Genomic DNA, 22,623 nt, shown 5'->3' on the forward strand with positions numbered 1-22,623 from the left:
AGGAAGGAAGGAAGGAAGGAAGGAAGGAAGGAAGAAAGAAAGAAAGAAAGAAAGAAAGAAAGAAAGAAAGAAAGAAAGAAAGAAAGAAAGAAAGAAAGATCTTTAGAATGCATGCCCCAAACCCTGACTCACTGTCCCTGGCCTCCTCCCTCAAGTTACCCCTTTTCCATGTCCCTTCTCCCTCCGCACCACCATCACGTGTCTCAAAGAACTCTTTTTACCCTGTCTTGTAATAGGTGGTTTCATGAAGGCCTCTCTCGACATCAAGCAGAAAACTTACTCATGGGCAAGGACATTGGATTCTTCATCATCAGGGCTAGCCAGAGTTCCCCGGGAGACTTCTCCATCTCTGTCAGGTACTGACAGCTAAACCTGCCTTGATCCTTCTCAGCCTGCTGAAGCCACTGGTCAGAAACATGGTAGCATCTCTAACTACTGGACTATTTCTTCCCCAGAACATGTATCCTCTCAGCTCCTCCACACCCTGATTTCTGTTCAAAATGACCTGTGTAGTAGTCATACATACCTTTAATTCCAGCATTCAAGAGGCAGAGCCAAGGCTGATCTCTGTAAGTTCAAGGCTGGCCTGGTTTACATAGTGAATTCCAGGATAGCCAAGGCTACATATTAAGAACCAGTTGAAGAGAAAAAAAGAAACAAGTGTGTATTTATCTGTTTCCCTGTCCTGCCCAAATATTTTCAGAAAGCAAGTTGATATGTTTTATATGTGTGCTCTGAACAGCGCCAGACACAAGGAGTATCTATGGAAGTAGGAGAGGAAGAAGGAAAGGGACCTCCCACTTGGCTATATCTTAACCTTGTCTGTTTTTGTCAGTAGAGGGCCGAGGAAAGGCCAGAGGAGAGCAGAAATCCCACGATGCTGCTGGACCCAGAGCGAGGCTGCTTTCCCCCTGCAGGGTCACGGCAAAGCCAAATCGAAAAGAGCAGAACAGAGATGAGGGAGGCCCCCGGTGAGGGGGATCAGAGAACTTTGACACCGTAACCCTTGTGCCGCACCTTACAGGAAGTGACTCAGTCCAGGCAAGGATGTGACACAGACCTAAACTGAGAAACCCCAGCTCTGCATGCAGTGTGTGTGGTCAGCATGTCAAAGACTGCAAGTCAGAGACTTGACCACGTAATGCAAGAAATACAGCTCTTAGCAGAGGAGGCCAGAGCCTACACAGGACACACACCCCTGCCCGGTGAACTGACAGGCAATGCTACCCCACCTTAGTTGATAGGTTTCTAAAGGTGTGAGGCTTTATTGCTTCCATTGCAGAATCTAATCTCTGGTGATAAACTGGCTACTTTGTTTAGAGAGAGAGAGAGGAACTTTTAAAGCATAGGCAGGAAGGACTAATGGGCCAGTTGTCTCTAGGCTTGTTCACCTCAGAGTGTACTTAATGTCACAACCTTGTCACATTGTCTCCTTAATGTCATCAACTTTGACATCTTGCTAAAACAAAAAGAATACATATATATATTTAGTGTGTGTGTGTGTGTGTGTGTGTGACATATGTGGTAGCTGGGGCACATATTTGCACATGTGGAGATCAGAAGATATATTTAGGGAATTGAAGCTCTCCTTCTACCACGTGGGTCCCCGAGACTGAACTTGGGGAATCAAGCTTGGTGGACGCCACCTTTACCCACTGTCTCAGTCACTGATCTGTTGTCGTGAAAAGACACCACAACCTGGCAACTCTCATTGACAAAAGCATGAAATTGGGGGATGGCTTCCAGTTTCAGACTGAGTCCATTATCACCATGACGGGAAGCCTGGCAGCGAGCAGGCAGACATGGTGCTGGAGAAGTAGTTGAGAGCTACATCCTGCTCTGTGGGCCAAAGAGAGAAAGAGGTGGGGAAGAGGGAAGGAGAGACACCCTAAGTGGCACACTTCCTCCAACAAGACCACACCTCTTAATCCTTTCAAGTAGTGCCATTCACTGGTGACTAAGCATTTAAATACAGGAGCCTATGGGGACCATTCTTATTCAAACGGTCACACCCACTGCGACTTGTCACTAGGTCTATGCTCCTAATTCTCCTTAACTAAAATTTCATATGTCGGGCAGTCGTAAATATTATTCAAGCCAATATTAATATCCCAAAGTCTACACTCCTTGGATCTTCATTAGAGAAAATTTGGTCTATAATTAAACCAACCAACCCTATTTTAATTTTATATTTTCCTTTTTTTTTTTTTTTTGGTAAAATTTTGTGTGTATGGATTTTGCATGTATGTCTGCATACCGTGTATATGAAGTGCATATGGAAGCCAGAAGGGGGCATTTGATCTCCTGAAACTGGATGCTGGGAATCCAACCCCAGGTCTCATGAAGAGCAGCCTGTACTCTTAACCACCAAACCAACTCTGCAGCCGCAATCAAACTTGTTTTTAAGGGCCTCGGTCACAAGCTACACCAAGCAATTTGTTGGGCTGAAGTGCATCTTTTGGTGCCTTTGAGTTTCAGAAACTTGATCTTGACTTTTTCAGCTAGGAATTATGGGTCATATTCCTTGACTGACATGAATCATATACAATGCTTAGCCTAGACTTCTCCCAGAGTCTTGCCTGGTATTGAGACAAGGCAACTTCTCGTGATCATTAGAGTACTTTCCACACTATCTTTTGAAAATATGTACTATACATCCCAAAGCAAAACCACTTCTATTTATTCTTTCAAATACTGTATGGCATGGACACAGAGGGCTAAGAACCCATGATGGTTCTCTTGCTAAGATTCGAGTCTTTTATATCTGGAGACTTGAGTCACATCCTTTGCTTTACCCTCCTCAATACCAGAGGTCATCCAACATTATAGACACAGATGTCAAGCAGCAACGTGATATTCATTGTGATTGCTGAGAGGGACTGGGTGAATAATTATTATACACAAGAAATACTTCCTCTCCTATGAGTTAAGATGCTGTATCTTGAAGAAAAGCCACTGTTAGTGTCCAAACTCCTAGGGAAGACTAGCAGTGATGGCCATGTGTCAGTTTCTACCCCAAATCACCTGGAAGAAGTGACTATCTAACCTTTGGCTTCTCTTGACTATGAACAGAACCCAGCTTAAAGATGAGAATAAAGGCCAGAATTCCTGTTCCCCCCAAACACAACCCCCCTAAAACTATCCCTGGGAATCCCCTACTTACCTTCAGAGGAATTTCTACTCCCCAAAGCCCTTAACCTCTTGACCTTCCTGCTGGAACCAGCCAATGACAGCACCAATACTCATGCAGCTATAACACGTGAACATACATCTGTTTGGAAAAAAACAAAACAAAACTTGATAGCCAGGACAGAGTGACTTAGCTGTGGAGAAAGACCAGAGCTGAGAGTAAAATCTATCCCCTTATTTTCAGATGGCTCATCCAAATACTGCAGACCCAGTACAGATTGTGCCTGACCACCTGGGCTCCTGACTGGTAGCAAAAGGCACGTATCTAAAAGCAGTCAGCATAATTTCCCAGCCCAGCTGGAATCAGACAGTGTTCTTCTTCAGGTTGGCTACCTACTGACCTAGACTAAGCCCTTGGGCCTCTCTCAGTCTTGGAATCCTTTCCTGTAAACCAGGAAAGGCCAAGCTCTCCTCAAGGTCTTTTCCGGTTAAAATCTACAACTCTATGTAATGTGTTTCCTCCCAAAGTACAAAGTACAAAGTTCCTCCTTACAGTCTTATTTATACAAAACATAAACTAAGACCAGATCACGATGACCTCATTGCATAGAGGGAAAAAAAAAGTGATTAACTCCTTAGGGGAAAGAATAGCTTCTTGCCAGTCAGCTCAGCTCTACACTTAAATGAGATGAGTCAAGCCATTTCTAATAGCAGGGTCTTTTTTTTTTTTTTAAATCCTCTTCTGCCAGTCTCTAGCAGAGGACAGAACTCTGATATTGCCCTCTTTCAAATAAACAGTATGAAAGGTCTCTGATTACTTACTCTTTACTGAGAACAGATCTGGAGAGATGACTCAGTGGTTAAGAACATAGAGCCCTGGCAGAAGATCCCAACACCCACTCCAGGGAGCTTACAACCTATCACTCCAGCTCCAAGAGGTCCAACTTCTGACTTCCACAGGCACCTGCACTCGCATGGCATATATCTGCACAGACATATACATAATTTAAAATAAAATTAAATTGTAAAGGTATCTGGAACATTTTCCTTTTCTTGACCTACCTTTTTCTACATTTATTTGTTTGTTTGATTGGCGGGGGGGCAGTCAGAGGACAACTTGAGGGAGTTTGTTCTTTCCCTCCACCTCGTGGGTTCTGTGGATCAAACTGAGGTTATTAGGTTTAACAAATGCCTTCTCCCAGATAAGTCACTTCACCAGCCCCCCCCCTTTGTTTCTTTCAAATGTCAGTCTGGCATCCAGGACAAAGTCCAGCTTGTCTGATCACCTTCTGTTGATGGACCTTCCCATGAACCTGCTACTAGAGCCTGGTTCAGCTTGTTGTGTTTATAAAAAGATGAAGGGAGAGAAGGAATATGTTTTGGTGGATGTGTAGTCAGGTATGGGGGAGGGGGTGACTCAGTGGGCCCATGCTGAGGCATCCCTTCTGCCTGAGGGACCAGCCTCAGGATGGTATAGTATCGAATAGAGTTTATTCAGGGCATTGGGAGGGGAGTTAAGAGGGTAGTAGAGACACACACACACACACACACACACACACACACACACACACACACAGAGAGAGAGAGAGAGAGAGACGGAATAGAGAAGTAGAGACCAGCCATGAGCAGCACATGGAGAGAGGAGGGAGGAAGAGGTGAGAGAACAGAGCAGGAGCAACAAGGCAAGAGCAAGAGACAGTGGAGGGGGAAAGCAGCCCCTTAAAAGTGAGTCAGGCACACCTGGCTGTTGCCAGGTAACTGTGGGGCAGAGCTTAGACCAAATGCTAACACCGGTTGCCCTATCTAGATCGGCTGCTGCTGTAGAATGGGCAGCTCTTCTGTGGCATAACAGGGCCACGGGCCTCCTGAACTCTTAGCAGCAATGAATGCCGACCTGAGATGGTGCAATCCTGATATGTCAGGAAATGGGGAGAAGATCATAAGGCTATGAAGGCAGTTAATAGAGGATGGGGGAAAGAAACATTCCCTTCAGGGGCATAGCTGCTTGTCTGCTGTCCGCGGTAGCATAAGTCTCTCTAATTAAACCTTGGTTGACAAAGACAGACGAGAGTGGAATCATTACTTCATTCTGTCATTGGTGCCCTATCTGGGTGAAACAGATGTTTGTTTGTGTCACCCCCTGGCCCCAAGAAATGTTCATACAATGCCTATCCAAACAGAACTTCCCCATTCCTGATTGCAAACAGCACCCCCAGCAGGGTCACGGTCACCATGTAACATACGACTTGAGTTTGCTTGATCTCCAGGCACGAGGACGACGTTCAGCACTTCAAAGTCATGCGGGACACCAAGGGCAATTACTTCCTGTGGACTGAGAAGTTCCCATCTTTAAATAAGCTGGTGGACTACTACCGGACAACGTCCATCTCCAAACAGAAGCAGGTCTTCCTTCGGGATGGAACCCAAGATCAGGTATGCCTTAGGTTCAGAGAAACTCCAGGCCAGAGATTTTAGGTAGCCTGAATTCCTGTGTAACACACACACACACACACACACACACACACACACAATGAAAAAGAAAAGAAAAGAAAAGAAGGTATTCTGATCCAGCCGAGAGCTGAGCCAAGCAGTCAGATCTCAGGTTTAATCCGAGCTGAACACTTCCTAACACTTCCTAGCTGTGTGGCTTAAGAAAGCTCTCAGATCCTGTTTCCTCAACCTTTAAGACAGCATAAACAGGGGGGGGGGGGTTCAGGGAGGTGTGAGCATAAGAATCTGACGTCTCCCAATCTCTTACATTCTAAGTAAGAGATTACATTACATTACCCATCACTCCCAAACACATTACAAGGGACTGCAAATGTTAGCTCACATTGGGGGTACTGTCCTTTAGTTCTCTGTGGATCTTACATGAATGTTCTCAGCCCAGGTCTGGAGCTACTCAAGGGTCAGGCCAACAGTAGTACTAGAGCGTAGCCTAGGGGGCAGGACTAAAGCACCAGGCAGTTTCCTGATGGCCTCGAGGAGGACAGGGACCACATAGGTTTAATCCTGACTTCATTCCAAACTACCCATGTCACCTAATCAAGTTCAGAACACTTTCCGAGGCCTGCAGAAGGTGACTCAAGAACACTTGCTGCTCTTCCAGAGGACCTGGGTTTAATTCCTAGCCTCATGTCACGTGGTTCACAACCACCAGGAGCTCTGGGTCCAGTGGATCCAATGCCTGCTTCAGGTCTTCTTTGGGCATCTGCACACACATAGTATACATATACACAGACATGTACCACAAATAAATGAACTTTCTGAAGCTGGGTATGGTGGTACATGACCATAGCCAGCACTTGGGAGGTGGAAGCAGGCTACGGCAAGCTAGACACTGCCCTTAAACAAACAAACAAACAAACAAACAAACAGCATACAAACAAACAAAAAAGGATGCTTTCTGAGTATATGTCTTCTCATCTTAGCATGGAAAGCCACTAGCAGCGTTCTCAGTGGGCCCTTAGAAACACTGAGGATGGTGTAGTTAAAGGCCCAGAATCTGGTCCAGAGCAGGCAGGCAATAAAGAAGTTACCGCTTCACACAGAAGAATCCATCCACATGCATGCATGCGTGCACACATACAAAGTACAAACTATTTTTCAAAGAAAAGACCACAGGTATAATCAAGGAAGGAGCATTGAGTGGCCGAGCTGGAATCCCAGGGAGAGGCAGTTTGAAAAGGCCACGTGTGCTTTGGGGAAGTGAGCCCGCCCTTCCAAGACACCAGCTGTTCTCAAGGCTGGGGTGCTAGAGTCATCAGAGAAGAGGGTGTTCCCAAGCAGAGCACACAGAAGTTCAGGAAAGAAAAGAAAGGTCACCGGAGATCTTGAGGGTTATTCTAACCAGGAAACAGACAGAAGTATTAACTTGGTAGGATGCAGCACGCTCAGAGATAAGAAAGGTGGTATAAAGTTTTCGTTAAACTGGATTAAATGAGTTAATATTTGTATAGTGCTAGCATTTACAGAGCCTGAGGCTCTGTGTAGTTGTTTGTTAAATAAAAATAACAGTGAAGTATTTCTGATCATGAGCTGTTACAGTATGAAGCAGAGAGGCCTTGCTCCTTTCTGGCACATGGGGCACCAGGCCTGGTTTTCACAGCTCTGCCAGACTGTTGCTATCTAGGGTCGCTGTCACCAGGCCGTAAAGGACAGCTTCGGACGATGCCAAGTCAAGAGTAGAGATATCTGGAGGGTAGGATGTCCAGCAGCTTGGCAACAGGTGACGACATGTGGATTATTTGTCACGCAGGATCTTGGCTGACCTTTGCTTTCTCTTCTGAACGACTGTGTGCCCTGGATGGGGAACCCTCTCCTCCCATGATTGTAACATGCCAGTCTCGAAAACAGCGGATGGCCTGGGAGACCACCTATCCCTGTCTGTCACATAGAATAGTTAAGCCTGATTACAGACAGAAAGAAAACCAGTAGGAGTGGATTGAGCAGAGACCGCATGGAAACAGTTAGATTGTCAACCAGAGAGCTAGGAAAGACTTGAGTATTCGGAGGCCACTTTTGATAACGTGGAGGTCTAAACCTTCGATTTTCTTTAAGCCCTACCACCACCACCACACAGTTACTGCCAGAAGAGAGACAGGATCTAGGGGAAGGATGAATCTGGATCTCCTGTTTTCTCTCCCAGGGTCACCGGGGCAACAGCCTGGACAGGAGGTCCCAGGGCGGCCCTCACCCGAGTGGAACCGTAGGAGAAGAAATCCGACCTTCAGTGAACCGGAAGCTGTCAGACCACCTTCCTCTGGGTCCCCAGCAGTTCCACCCGCACCAGCAGCCATCACCCCAGTTCACACCAGGGCCGCAGCCCCCTCAACAGCAGCGCTATCTGCCGCATTTCCACCAGGTATTTGAGGAGATGGAAGGGACGAGGGCAAAGAGAAAAGGCTGAAATAGTGAACTCCAAGGTGGTGAAGAGACGCTGTCTCAAGACATAAGGCAGATGGGGAGAGAGAAAGATACTGACTTCCGGTGCCCAACTCCCCACCACACCACACACACACACACACACACAAAGACTAATTCTCCGGTCAGCAGACTTTCAATTCCTGCCCCTTAACCTGTAAAAAGAAAACCGGATTAACACCTGCCACCGCCCTGATTGTTTATCTACCCCTGCCTGCTCCAGAAGGGAATTGCAAGAGGCTTACAGAGAGGGACAATACAATAAGACAACATTGGTCTACATCCCTCCACGGGGCACACAGTCCTTTGTGTGCTGCCTCTATCTACTTTCCCAGGCCCATATCCTGCTACCAGCCCCACTACCGTGCAAACACGCAACCCAGCAAATGGCACCACACTGTCACTGGCGTGGCTCAGAGCATTTTCTCTCTTTCTGGCTTTTTATAAACTGTTCTGTCTGCCTGATGACTCTATCCTGGCACAGCCCGCTTCTCCTTCAAACTGAAGCCCAGGCACCACCTCTTCCCGGATGCCCTCCATGACTACCCAGGCACACCTGGGCTTTCCCATTTGCTCATTTAGCACATCACTGTATATGGTTCTTCCTCTAAAACAGCAAATGTTCCTGATTTTTTAAATTTGTAAATAGGAAAAGAACCACACAAGTTAGATATGACAATGCATGCCTATAATCCCAACATTTAGGAGACTAAGGCAGGAGGATTAAGAGCCCAACTCTATCCTGGGCTACACAGTGAGTGCACAGTCAGCCTGAGCTACACAGCGGGACCCTGTCTTAAGATTAAAAGAAAAAAATAGGGCTGGAGAGATGGCTTAACAGATAAAGTGTTTGCTAGGCAGACAAAAGGGCCGGAAATCAGGTTCACAGCACCCACATACAAACTAGCATCAGGAACACATCCTTAACCTCATTGCTGAGGCAGATCCCAGGAGCTCATTGGCCAATCAGTCTAGCTGAATCAGTGAGTTCCAGGTTTAGAAACAACCCTTCAAGTGAATAGAAGAGTGACAGAGGCTACCCTGTATCACCTTCAGGCCTCTACACTCACACATGCATATACACATACACAGATGATGATGATGATGATGGTGATGATGATGATGATGGGTTGGTTGCAATCCTGAGGCTCGGGGTACACAAGACTCCCCAAATTACTGTGATTTCATTGAATAAATGGAGGCCATCATCTTTGATTTCAGAATCTAAGATCCCTTCAGATTCCCTCCTGTGAGTTTTCCAAGATGAAGGGTGATGATGGCCAACAAGTCTTCTTGGGTGTGATCTCTGTAGACAGCACCCCCCAAGCAAGGCACAGGGTTGGGGCAGTCTGTGAGAGTCACCACTACTGATCCTGCAGTGGCCCTCTCCTCCATGTCTCTAGGACCGCCGTGGGGGCAGCCTGGACATAAATGATGGACACTGCGGCCTTGGCAGTGAGGTGAACGCCACGCTGATGCACCGGAGACACACCGACCCCGTACAACTCCAGGCAGCAGGGGTGAGTGAGCAGAGAGGGCGAGGAGGTGTCTCCAGAGAGGGCTCAGCCTGGCTCATCCAGGCTGCTATTTTCAGACTACTGGGCTTTCACACTCTTCTCGATCTCCTGGCAGCAGGGGATGCGTGAGGTTTATCCTTGTGATCCAGTACACGTGGCCTTGGGACCTGCCCAGTGGTAGGGCACTTACGTAACATATATGAGGTCCTAGCTTCCATCCCCTGTACCATAGTAGCAGAACAAGACCATATCAAGAGCAAAGGTAGTATGTCCCAGTAACTTGGTGCCCAGGGCTGTGCATATCAGGTCTGCTTTAGCTTGCTGCAAAGTCCACCTTTGGGAAGGGCTCGGAGGACTCAGAATAGATCTAGAAGCTCACAGCTCCTCTGTGTGATAGTCGCATACCAAAGACCAGCCTACCGAGCTCATTCCCATCTCTTGTCTCTCCTACAGCGGGTGCGTTGGGCCAGGGCACTGTATGACTTTGAGGCTCTGGAAGAGGACGAGCTGGGATTCCGAAGCGGAGAAGTGGTTGAAGTCCTGGACAGCTCCAACCCATCTTGGTGGACCGGCCGTCTGCACAACAAACTGGGTCTCTTCCCTGCCAACTATGTGGCCCCCATGATGCGATGAGTCGTACTGCAAGGCTTAGGGGCTTTTCGTCCAAAGCCGCCTGCAAGACAGGGAGGGGCAAGGGGGGAAAGCTGAACTTTATAACGACACATACATGCATACATGTGCATGTGTGCCCCTGTGTACACAAAACATGTATATGTATGCCAATGGCTACACACGACATTTTATAATAGTAATTTATTGGCAGGCAGGTTGGCTCATTGACCAGCATGAGAAGGAACTTGGGTGGAGAGGGGGGCGTTTTGCCAGCTCTTCTCTGCCTGAGAGGGCAGTGGGGAGCTGGGAGCAGGGCAGGGAAATGACCTTTTCCAACCCTCAAACTTTCACCATTTCCTTCCTGGCTTGGGAATTTTCTAAGAGAGCAGGCAGCTCAGCAGAGATCACACCCCAGGGATGGATGAACAGGACAAGGCTGGGCTTGGTGAGGCACGTTAGGTAGTTCACCTGGCACTGTCCACTTACAGGGTAGCTCCCCTCTTTGCACAGAGCAGGCCCTGCACCCTGAGAATTAAGGTGTAGCAGATGCAGAGCTCCAGGCACCAAGCAAGTCTGAGCAGGGCGCCAGCAAGGGCGTGGTCGGGAGGCTCCCCTTGGTGTGGGAGAGCCACGCAAGCTCAGGCCTAGTCGATGTCTGGCTGAGACTTTTACTTTCCACCAGAGACTGTCCCTTGGGTAATCCTCTTCCCCTACGGCTGACAGGAGAGTTAGAACGGAGGGACACCACAGAGCCAAGCGCTGGGGAGCACGCAGAGGTTCTCCACAGGCCCTTGTGGCTTACTTCAATGTAACTTCTGTTTCCTCGGCTGCAGAGAAAGCTGCAGCCTAGATTCTTGGAAGTGCTTGGAGAAGCCCTGGAGGAGAATGTGGGATGTGTCAGCAGCCTCACTCTGTGGTTACAAGAGTGTCTCTGTGGAGCTCAATTGGGTTTTGCTCCTGATTTTCTGTGGTTGAGGACATCTTTGCCAGTGGACGAAAGGGAAGCCAAGAACGCTGACTGTGAATCAGTTGATAGATTGACAGACTGACTCTAACCCTGACAAGGGCTTCACACAAATGGGTTTCCTCTTCTGTTTGAGCACTAGGCCTTCCCCTATCCTCCCTCCACCTGAGAAGAGGAAGCCCACTGCCACTGCCCCTCTGTCACCTTAAACTAGAATTGCGTGTCCTGGGGAATGGAGCACAGAGAAGCCTGGCTGGGTGGGGAGGGACTCTGGAGAGGAAGCCCAGTGCTTTTGGGCAGCCTGGGAGTAAAGATGTCAGAACAGAAGGTACTTACAAGGGTGTTGGTGTAGTCGTGTGTGTGTGTGTGTGTGTGTGTGTTCTAAGATAGGAAAGGAAGAGCTGGGTGAAAGGGATGGTGAGCGTATGTGACGGGAGGGGGGCTGTCTCCTTTGTCCCCTCCTGCTTTAGGGAGGGACTGGAGGGCATCTGCTACTGAGGGAGACAAAAGAACAGTCTGTGACTCAAGAGTCACTGCAGTGTGGCATACACACTGTCCCTTGTGACTCTGATTCAACAATCCTCTGATCCCTGGGTTCCCTTTAGAGAGAAAGAGAGGGACCAGGAGGGAAGAGATCATAGCCTGGAGGTTCAGGGATGCAGCTGCAGCCCTGGGACGGGAAAGCAGAGACAGTGTCAGAAGATAGGTGGGAGACAGGGAGACTGTGGGGGGTGGGGTGGGGTAGTATCAATTGGGGCAGCAAGGGGAGACATGGGCAGGTGGTACAGAAAGGACTCTTACCCTTCCCCCCGGGGAAGGTAGGAGCCCCCCACCTAACACCCCCCCCCAGAGCAGATGAGGAAAGAGTGCATCAGAAGGAGGTGAAGGGCAGAGAAGGCGCCAAGGAGGAAAAATGAGGCCGGAAGCTGAGGCAAAGTGGGCCCAAGCTTGGTAGTAGGTGATGTGAGACATTACAGTAAATAAAAGCCAAAAGTGGTGTTTGGTTTTACAGTATTTGCAAACCATATGCTTTCAACATCCCACAAACTTCATCCATTTGGCTGATTCTGTGGGAGGAGCAGCCCTGGCTGAGGCAGAGATGACTAGCCTGGTTCTGGTCTAGTTACTATGCCTTGAAATACTCTATGAGAATACAGTAATAAAGTTTTGCCAGCCTGTATCTGGTGCTCATGCGACACAGCCCTAGGAGAAGGGGGTACTCCCCACCTTGGGGCAGCAAAACCCCTGGAACAGGCATCCTGTTCTAGCAGGAGCCCTGGTGGGAGAAGGTAGGAGGAATTTTTTATTGAGGTATCCTCATTAGCAGGGTTCGATTCAAAAGGGAACAGGAGAGTCACCCAAACCACAAAGGGTGACCAAGGACTCCCAGGGGCTGAGCCTAGGAGGCCAGCACCAAACTGTCTACCTGGGGCTCAGATCTCTTTGGCTTCTGCTACTGCTTCCTCGGAAGTAGGTAAGGAAGAGGGCATGAGACATCATACCCCCAACCCTTTCTCTCTGATCTGCTTTCCACACGCCAGCCTCTCAGAGGCAAGGGAGTGTGTCTACCCAGTGTTTCTCTCTGGCTGCACAGCCAACTGCAAGTACACTGTCTCTGATTTTGGCCGCCATACCATCGGTGCGACTTCATGACATCTGAGCAGAGAACTTCCAAGAAGAGCCAGTTCCTGTTGGACCAGTCAGAGTTTCCTCCGGACTTGCTGAAAATCACTTCATTCCGAATATCCAGCAGCTACCATGGCCCACTCCCCATTACATGGTCTCAGGCTGATCTAAGGAAATACTTTTCAAGATCTCAAGTATCTGAGCATTGTCTGGGGACCGTGTTAAAATGCGGGTTCTGACTCAGCCTTACATCTATCTCTAACAAGCTCCCAGGTGCTTTGATCAGCAAGGGCATCGGCCTCGCAAATCTAATTGGATTCTTTTCTGGGGATAGTCAGTCACTGTTCTCTGTTGCTAGAGAATAAGTCACTTTGGCTTTGGGACAGGCACAACTCGTTACTGTCTTTATGACACCATTCCTGTTTGGCGGCCGGTGACTTCTTTTTTGCATCTTCATCGGGGATCAGAAATTTTCCAAGTGACAGGCATTTGGCTGGAGACTCACACAGGAATTTCCTACTAAAAATCACTTTAACAGGAGCAGAAGCTGTGGAAGGTGCAGGAAGCCTTCTCAGGAAATCCTGAAAGAGAAAAATCAATGTCCATCACTTTGGGCTCTGGGCAAGGCAGAGGACATCACTAGATCTCAGCTCACAGCCCACACAAGGGACAAACCATCCTGGTCAAAATAATTGCGTGACACAATTGTTTTGTCTAGTTTCAATGTGACTATCTGTAAGACAAGAGTGTGAGAAAAATCTACCACTGCAATTCTTTAAAACAAATTTATTTTTGTTATTGTTTTTCAAGTCCTTCCACTTCATCTCCCAGCCGGCAGCATCCTTCTGTCTCCCATAGCAACTGCACTATCTTCTGTACTTGTTGCCCTGCATTCCTCCCTGTGCCTGGTACACTCTCCACTCAGACACCAAGGCAATCTTTGGACAGACAAACCCAATCACACCACTTTTCTTCACAGGCATTTAGCCTTGAACCTAAAATCCCAGCCCGGTCTTGCGAGGTCTGGCCCCTTCGGGATCGTCTCTCCAACTTCCTCTTGCTTCCATACCCTTTCCCCACTGTCCTTCCTTCAGCCTCCAGATGGCTAAGAACCTTCCGCAGGGGGAGTCATAATTGTGGGTCCCCCCCCAGGATGCACATCCTGTGCTTTCCAGCTGACTGCTGTTCAGATCTGGGTTCACACGTCACTTCCTCTCATCACCCCCATGTGGAATAAAATACCTCTTTAGATTACCTCTTGAGTCCCATGTTTTTCCTGAACACCATGCACACAGATGGGGGCACTAGATTGAGTGGTGTGACCATTAGACTGTATGCTTCTTCAGGTGTAGGGGGTCATTGTGTTTTGTAGATGCTTTATATATTCATGGCACAGGGGGAAGGCTGTCAGTACATATGTGTCTAATGAATGATATTGTGTACCTCCAAGGTGGAAACCTTCATCTTGGAGGGAAACTCAGGTATAAAATGAGAAAAGGGTGAGACAAGATGCTCTAAGGAGAAGGTGAAACACTCTATCTTAGAAGGAAACTCATTAAGACAGGAAGTGAACAACTCAAAATACCTTCAGGAAGTCCCTGAAACTGACTAGATTAACTAGGCCCCTTTCTCCTCTGTAATATATAAGCAGCAAAGACAGCTGTGATTCTTAGAAGATTCTCAAACAAAACAGCCCAGAATAATCAAAGACCCGCCAAAAGCCTGAAGAAAAAAAAAAGAAGAAGAAGAGACCAGCTGAACTGCCTGGAAGAGACTCAGACCATTCGAGCCACCAGAAAAGACACTCTCCAACCTGTTGAGCTGCCTGAAGGTTGTACAGTGAGCTCTCCGTTTCCGGTTTTCATGAGCTGTCACCCATGCTGGGGTAGGATCTGCTCTTGTAAGTTACCCCTACCCATGCCCCTGTAAGTAACCTCATTGCTTTAACACACTGGATGTTGGTGGTATCTGTACTTCAGCCTATCACCAGTTCCCTGTCTGGATGAGTAGACATTTGTTTATGTTTTTCCGGGAATAGTCTGACTACAATGAACAAGAAGTAGCTGCTCAATCTTGTCTATTCATTCACCCCAAGTGCCTGAAGCACTCCAGACCCACAGGTGCACACAAAGGGGTTTTCCATGTGACATGCATGTGGCTGAAGCTTTTACAACTTCCCTCAGATTCTCCTCTGGGTACTTCTAGAGTCCTTGGTACTTACAAAGTCCTAGCCCATCTGTTCCTGTCCATTGCGCCACAAATCCTCCACTGACTACGTTTTGGATTGCCCGGATCACGAGTCCCTGCTGGTGAAAAGGTCTGATCCTCCAGGTTATGGAATCTGCCCTCGGGAAATCCATGCAGGCTGGAGACTGGCCCATGCCCAGTTCTAACAGCATAGCACAGCTGGGCCCAGGGTCCCTCCCCGTCTCCCATGTGCTTCTCACCTGAGCCCTCACTACTAGACAGAACAGGGATGCCAACCTTCCTCTCTCTCCATCTTGTATGCTCTCCTCCTTGATGCACATTGCAGCTCCATCTGTGCAGTAAACAGCACATAGGGGCCAATGCATAGCACACAGTTCTATGTTGGAGCTTGGCCACAGGTAGATCATTAAAGCAGCAAGTGTTTACATAGCACCTCTTAGGGGTCTGATAAGATCACCCCCAGGGTTCCTCACTCACATCTCCATGCTCTGTCCAATCCACAGCGCCACCACAGCTACCTCATGTTTCACTTTAAAGCCAGTGGCTGCTCTTGCTTCCTATCTGACTTAGGCCTCCTCTGATCTAGCCTCCAGTGGCTGCCAGACAGAGCTTATGAACATGTGAAGCAGATGACATTAGGCTCCTGTTCAGATCCTTCAGGGGCTCCCATCGTTCTCAGTCTCAAGTCCTTTAGCATTCCACCCAAGGCATTTGTCATCGGCCTGCTGCATATTTGTTCAGTCACATCCCCAGCTTTCCTCTCCTGAGCCTTCTCAATCAGCCCCACTGTGGCCCCAGGATGAGTCATCCTGTCTCCAGCCTCTCTGACTTCCCCACCTTCTGTCCCTTTTGCTTAGAATGACTTTCTCCCGCTTTGTCTTTACTGTTTTTGCTTTTTAGACTAAAATGATGATAAATTAGTTCTGCAACTGTTCTGTTCAGCACGGTGGCCACTCACCAAGTGCAGCTATTGGATACTTAGCTTTTACATCGGTTTAAAGATTTATGTATGTATTTATGTAAATGAGTGCTCTATTTGCATGTATGCCTGCATGACCAAAGAGAGCATCAGGTCCCATTACAGATGGTTGTGAGGCACCATATTGTTGCTGGGAATTGAACTCAAGACCAGTGGAATAGCAGCCAGCCCTTAACTGCCAAGCCGTCGCTCCAGTCCCCGGTTATTGCATTTTAAAATTTTTATTTAGTTGGTTTGTCTGAAAGAGGGTCTCATGCAGCCTTGAATTAGACACGTTGCAGAGGATGGCCTTGAAATTCTGATGTTCCATTTCTCAAGTGCTGGGATTATACCTGTGTGCCTCCATACCCAGCTTGCGACTGATACTTAAAACAAGGGAATGCAATAGACTTACATGGTGAGTAGCTAGCTTACTAGGACTCATGGGTCCAGATGCTAATTCTTAGTTCAGAATTCAAGTTACCCATTGCCAGGGCAGATATGCCTGTCCCTCCTTTAACTGCCCTGGAGCCTCATCTCTCTGTTTCTGTCCCAGTACTCAAAGCTCTGAGCTATAGCGGGTGATTTGTTGACCTGCCTCCACACCTAGATTGAATAGCTCAAGCAAACAGATCACAGAGCAGCAAGTAGCTGATACATGAATGTAGGCTCTGCTGGTAAGGGCTTAGCAAGCGGCTCCAAGAGAAAAGCACTGATTGGTGTTCTTTCCCAATTCTGGGATATAGACTCTGCCTGTCAAAAGAACGGGAAGAGAGCCACAACCTTCAAGAAAACATTTGCCGAAGACAGCTTAGGGGAGGGAGAAAGCAGAAAAGGCAATAATATACCTTCAATTTTATACAAAGTATCTTATTTGAATTTTAATATTATATTTATATATTCTATGACGGCTAAAGGGGGAACTGTGTGTCAGGAGGCGGATGAGGAGCAGGAGGGGCAGAGAAGGAAAGGGGAAGAGTGTGGAAAAAGGAATAAGAATTCAGTGTCATGACATGTATAAATGAAGATGTCACAATAAAACTAAAAAATTACTTAAAAAAAAAAAGACAACTCTAGGCTGGGACTGAGGTTAAGTGGGTAGAGTGCTTGCCAAGCATGCATGAAGCCCTGGGTTCAAATCCCCAGTGCCACACAAGCCAAGTGCGGTGGTGCATGACTGTAATCCTAGCTCTTGGGAGGTGGAGGCAGGTGGATGGACCATTCAACGTTCTCTTCAACTATGGTCAGTTTGAGGATAGACTGGGGTTATATGAGGTCCTACCTTGAAGGAGAAAGAGACTGAGAGAGAGAGAGAGAGAGAGAGAGAGAGAGAGAGAGAGAGAGAGAGAGAGAGGCATATGGCATTACTACACAAACTTAATGAGCTGAGAGCTCAGGGTAGAAACATAATTGCCACTTTTTAATATAATTCTAAAAATATTTTATCCCTCTTCTTTCTAATATTTCTAATAAAAATTATTTTATTACGAATGCAGTGCCTGCATGTCCATCTGTGTACCATGTGTGTGCCTGGCATTCCAGCCAGTAGTACATTGAGAGTCATCATGTGGGTGCTGGTAATCTGACCAGGGTCCTTGGAAAGAACAGCCAGTGTTCTGAACCACTAAGTCATCTCTCCAGTCCCAGGACTGTCACCTTTGAAACTCAATGAGAAGAAATACACAGATTAGTTTGAAAAAAAAATTCAAAAGACGCAAACAGACCTCCCTGAGGATGAGGTATAGAAGGCAGCAAGCATCCTTTCAAGATCACATACCTTTAGGGAGTTACCGATTAAAACAGCAATCAGCTAGCACAACCCAGCAATTACAATGCCCAGATCCAAAGCCCTGCAGACAGGGGTGGCTGATAAAGATGTGTAACCGGGGGATACTTGGACGCTCGTTGCTCTAGGAAGGCAGCACACAAGGCCTCATTCAAAGACAGACTGGCTGCATTTTGTCATGTGACCCAGTACCTCCTTGCTTGTCATTTACCCAAAGGAGCTGAAATCTGTGAACATAAAATCTACAGGCTGACATTTTAGCCACTGTATATAGAATTTTCAAGATGGGAGTAAACGCAAGGCCCCTTTGGTGAGTAAAAGTAGGTCTGGTGAATACACATCATTCTGTGCTTTTCAGAGTGAGGTTTTGCTAGTGGATGAGCTCATACATGCAATCCCAGGCCGCAGGAGTGAGCCGCAGGTCAGAATGGACGGCGTGAGACCCTGCCTTAAAACAAACAAAATCACATGCATGTTACGAAGCAGAAGAAAAAAAATTAGCTCTGAGTTGCTACCGACTGTCTGATCCCAGCCTTACCTCTTCTTTGAGAAGATAACACTATAAAGATTGGAGTCAGAGCCATGTATGGTGCTGCACATAGGTAATTCCAGAACGTGGGAGGCAGAAGGACCATGAATTGTAGGTTAGCTAGAGTCACAGAGTATGGCTGGATCATAAAAACAAGGTTTGGCTGTTGTTTTGTTCAAGAAAGGGTCTTGTGCGTTATGGGTTGGCTTCCAACTTACAGTGTAGTAGAAGAGGACTTGCCTCTCTGATCCTCTTGTCTCTACCTCCTGAGTACTGCCACTGGGGGTTTAACTACCTCATTCTAGTTACAGGATGCTGGGCATAGAACCCAGGGTTCTGGTCACACTGTGCAAGCCCTCCACTGATTTAGGAGCATTTCATTCCCCAAAACAGGGTTATTGTTTTGTTTATTTGGTTGTTTGGTTGGTTTGGGGGAGCTGTTTTGTTGTTGTTGTTGTTGCTTTGGTTTGGGTTTTTGGGTGTTTTTTTTGTTTTGTTTTTTGTTGTTTGGTTTGGTTTGGTTTGGTTTGGTTTGGTTTGGTTTGGTTTGGTTTGGTTTCGTTTGTTTGTTTGTTTGTTTGTTTTTGTTTTCAAGACAGGGTTTTTCTGTATACCTTTGGCCATCCTGCAACGCACTCTGTAGCCAGGCTGGCCTCAAACTCAGAGATCCGCCTGCCTCTGACTCCTGGAGTGCTGGGATTAAAGGTCCTTTTGTTTTGGTTTGGTTTGGTTTTTTAATAAAATAAAATTACTTTGGAGGCAAGTGGATTACTACAGGTCTGAGACCAGCCTGGTGAACTCTACATAGCGAGTTCAAGGCCATCTATAGCTACATAGAAAGACTTGGTCTCGAGATAAACAACAGCAAAATATTTTCAAGTGATAAAATAAAAAGAAAAGAGTCAGTTTACTAAGGTTGCAGGGGGTGGAGGAATGACTGGACCAAATGTGGGTACCTTTTAGGACAGGTCAGCTACTCTGTGTGGTGGCACACAGAGTAGGCACGTGTCTGTTTCATGAAACCATGGAAGCTATAGCAGTAAGTGTGCCTGCCCCCTGCCATAAGCTATGGCCTTCAGGTAATGATGCTTCAGTACAGACCCGTCCCTGGCTGTTGACACTAAGGGAGGCTACACATGCCCTCTGGGGAGTTCTGTATCTCCTGTTTTGCTGTGAGCCTAAAATCGCTGAAAAGAAAATTCTACTTAAAATTAATAAATAAATAAATGCCCTGACTGTCGCCATGTCTGATTTCACTGAGCTTGCAGTGGGAAGAGACATGTGTGGTTGGACCTAGGGAACAAATGGAAACCCACTCCAGGATGACCTCATTCCTGTACCAACTGGAGGCGTGGGAAGGTGTGGAAGGGAAGTCAGACCTGCAAGAAGCTGGGCATGCAGCTGCAGGTAGATAACAGATCTGGCCTGGAGATAAAAGACTGGGGAGTCAGTTGTATCTTACATTTATTCAGAAAGAAGCACATTCGATAATTTTTGCAAGAGGATATTTGTTTGTTTGTTCATTTGTATCAAGTCCTGCCCCAGGCATCTATGGAGAGCCCCACTCAGCTTGAACCTGAGATGTGCTCATGGAGCCTGGACCAAAAGTACCTTAAACACAGGTTGCCATGATCTACCTGAACAAGGAGTCTAAGAGTGGGCAATGCCTAGCTTGCTTGCTTCACGAGTACAACAGTACCATCCCCTGATCCCCTGAGCATCAGCACCATCTCCTCTCAGTGGCTGTTGCAATTCTCAATATGACACATAAACATGGCAATCCCTGGTGAAGAAGAGCACACCCCCCCCCGACACACACACTCCAAGTTTAGTTAGTGAAATAAACCTACCCAGAAGTTCTCAGCAGCCATTATCCCAGATTCCACGGGCAAGACCAGATGCCACTCCTCAACCTGCCATATCCAAAAGGATGAGCCCATCATTGCTGGCTTAGCCTTTAGGGAGAGATCCTATAGAAGGCAGGACCTGGGAGTCCCAGGTGGGGCCCTGCCCACAAGGAGGAGATGCAGGTGGGTGGAGTGGAGGGCGGCTGCTGAGATCAGGTACACAAGGAACATTAGAGGAAGGACCAGCTTATTTATGACCAGCAGGCCATTCCATAAACATATCTTGGCACAATAAAGGCATGAGAAGGAGGGTAAGTGAGTAACCCTCCGCTCCCCTGAAAATGAAGTGTCTACACAGATGTCTATGGCTGTCCACCAGCCTTTCTAGACAGACTCCTTCACTTACACTAAGCCAGCAAGTCAACGGAGATGGGTCCCATGCTATTCAAAAGAATCAGCGCTGCACATAGAGAGGAGGCTCTGTGCCTGCTCTGTGGACAAGGCCCAGGTTCCCCTGGACCGTGCCGTCATCCCAGTGTCTTCCTGATCCTGATGTGAAATTCCTTTACCTAGGTGCTCCCAGTTAGCCCTTTATGCAGGTCATCTGTGGCCATCCCATTTCTCTACATCTGAATTCCCCAGGGGAGGCAGCAAGTGGTGTCTCATTCCCCAGCTCTGACCTGGTTATGGGGAAGTTGCTAGGAAACTGCTTCCCACGCTAGAGGAGGCTTAGTTACCATGGCAAGTCCAGATGGGTTGGGAGGGGGTGCAGAGAAAAGGGAGGGGGTATGCACAGCAGCCTTGACTGTCCTCACTCTCTCCAGAGCTACTGGAGTTTAAAGAAGTGCTTTAATCTCTCGGAACCTCAATTTCTTCATCCGTAAACAGAAGGGGTGGCTGGCTCTCTTCTTGCTCAAAACCCTTAGTGTGTGTAAACAGCATATGTTCAGTGAAGAGCTGGTCCACGGACCCCTCTTAGGCAAGGTGCAACTCAGGATGGGTGCAGACAAGGGATGAAGTAAATGTCTCTTTTTAAAAAGCAGTGGAGGAAATGGCAAGTGCATCTTTCCATGAAGACAAATAGAACTTGTGGAAATTCTGCCTTCTATTGGTAAAAACTTAAACTTCTTGAATTTTTGTTTGTCACTTGTTTGTTTTGAGACAGGATCTCATCATGTAGTCCTGTCTGGCTTGGAATTCTTCATGTAGACCAGGCTGCCCTCAAACTCAAAGAGATCAACACCTCCTCTACCTCTCCTGTTCTAGGATTAAAAAGTGAGCCACCAAGCTCTGTTAACTTCAAGGAATTTACATTTTAAGACCTTGGGGCTCTCTAGCTCCATGTCTGAACTTGGAATTTGGTTCTTTTTCCTTCTCTTTCTTTATATCTTTTTCTCTTTCTCTGCTTACTGGGTATGAAACTTAGGGCCTCATGCATATGAGGTGAGTGCTCTACCTCTACACCACATCCTCAGCTGCGTTAGTCTATTCTTGGTTTGTTGTTGTTGTTGTTGTTTGAGACAGGGCTTCTCTGTGTAACAGCCCTGGCTGTCTTGGAAATCCCTTTGTAGAGCAGGCTGACCTAGAACTCACAGAGATCCACCCGCCTCTGCCTCCAGAGTGCTGGGATTAAAGGCATGAGCCACCACCACCCTGGCTGCTTCACTGATTCTTATGCTCACCCCAAGAGACATTCCTCAGTTTCACACCAGTGTATCCGGTTTCAGGATGCTCATCAGGCCTTTCTCATCAGATATCTCATGGCACCTCCAATATTGCATGTTGTAGAGGGATCTACTGGTCCCTTTTTTCCAACATCCAAAATGCTTTTTACCATCATCTTCCTCTTCTCACAGTCACTGGACCAAAACAAAAAAAACAAAAACAAAAAAAACCTTCATCTGTATCTGTCTTGTCTTGTTCCCTTTGTCCCATCCATCCCTGATTCCACCCTTCTTCCCCACCGTTGCTATTCTGCATTATTTCAAGAGCTTCTTCACCAGTCTCTTGCTCCAACCCCCACCTCCGTGGCTCATTCTGCTGGATAATGTTCCCTATTGTCCTTGCTCAGAGAATCCTACTGTGAAAACACATTTCTTGCTTGTCTACTCGAGGCTCCCCAGGTCCTCTGTCCTCACCTAGTTGTCACTTTCTCCCAGGTGTCTTTCCTGAACTGGGTTTGGTCCCTTCCTGCATAGGTGCACTGTGTTAGTGCTCAGACAGCGGCTTGAAGGTCTGTGCCCCCAACAGCAAGGTGCAAGGTCCCTGTTAGCCTTGGGGACGGGATGTAGCTCGGCACTAGGGTGCATACCCACCTTGGTGAAAAGGTGGAAGGCAAACAACTCAACTGAATATATGTCTTTTTAGCCATTCAAGTGAACGATGAGACGTGTCTGTGTCTGGAGGGAGGGGGGTGCACACGCACATGTGTATTTATGAAAGTTGTGTTGTCAGAAATATGACATGGTGCACATTTTCAATCACTTTTTATAGAAAACAAAGTGCTGAGCAGATGGCTCACATC

General features: G+C 47.4%; 1 protein-coding gene across 2 annotated transcripts in view; it reads left to right on the forward strand.

Moving 5' to 3' along the window:
• Nucleotides 1-10,416, forward strand: part of Grap2 (GRB2 related adaptor protein 2) — a 76,802-nt gene extending 66,386 nt beyond the window's left edge. The window contains exons 4-8 of one of the 2 annotated variants that reach the window (XM_021184080.2): nt 237-356; nt 5,397-5,562; nt 7,778-7,993; nt 9,456-9,572; nt 10,023-10,367. In XM_021184080.2, the coding sequence (XP_021039739.1) occupies nt 237-356; nt 5,397-5,562; nt 7,778-7,993; nt 9,456-9,572; nt 10,023-10,202 (799 nt within the window). In that variant the 3' untranslated portion in view covers nt 10,203-10,367. Of the gene's footprint in view, nt 1-236; nt 357-5,396; nt 5,563-7,777; nt 7,994-9,455; nt 9,573-10,022 lie in introns of both variants that reach the window. The other variant, XM_029469395.1, reaches the window with a different exon arrangement.
• The last annotated feature ends 12,207 nt before the right edge of the window (nt 10,417-22,623 follow it).

The sequence above is a fragment of the Mus caroli genome, chromosome 15 (assembly GCF_900094665.2).
Source record: "Mus caroli chromosome 15, CAROLI_EIJ_v1.1, whole genome shotgun sequence".
Lineage (NCBI taxonomy): Eukaryota > Metazoa > Chordata > Mammalia > Rodentia > Muridae > Mus > Mus caroli.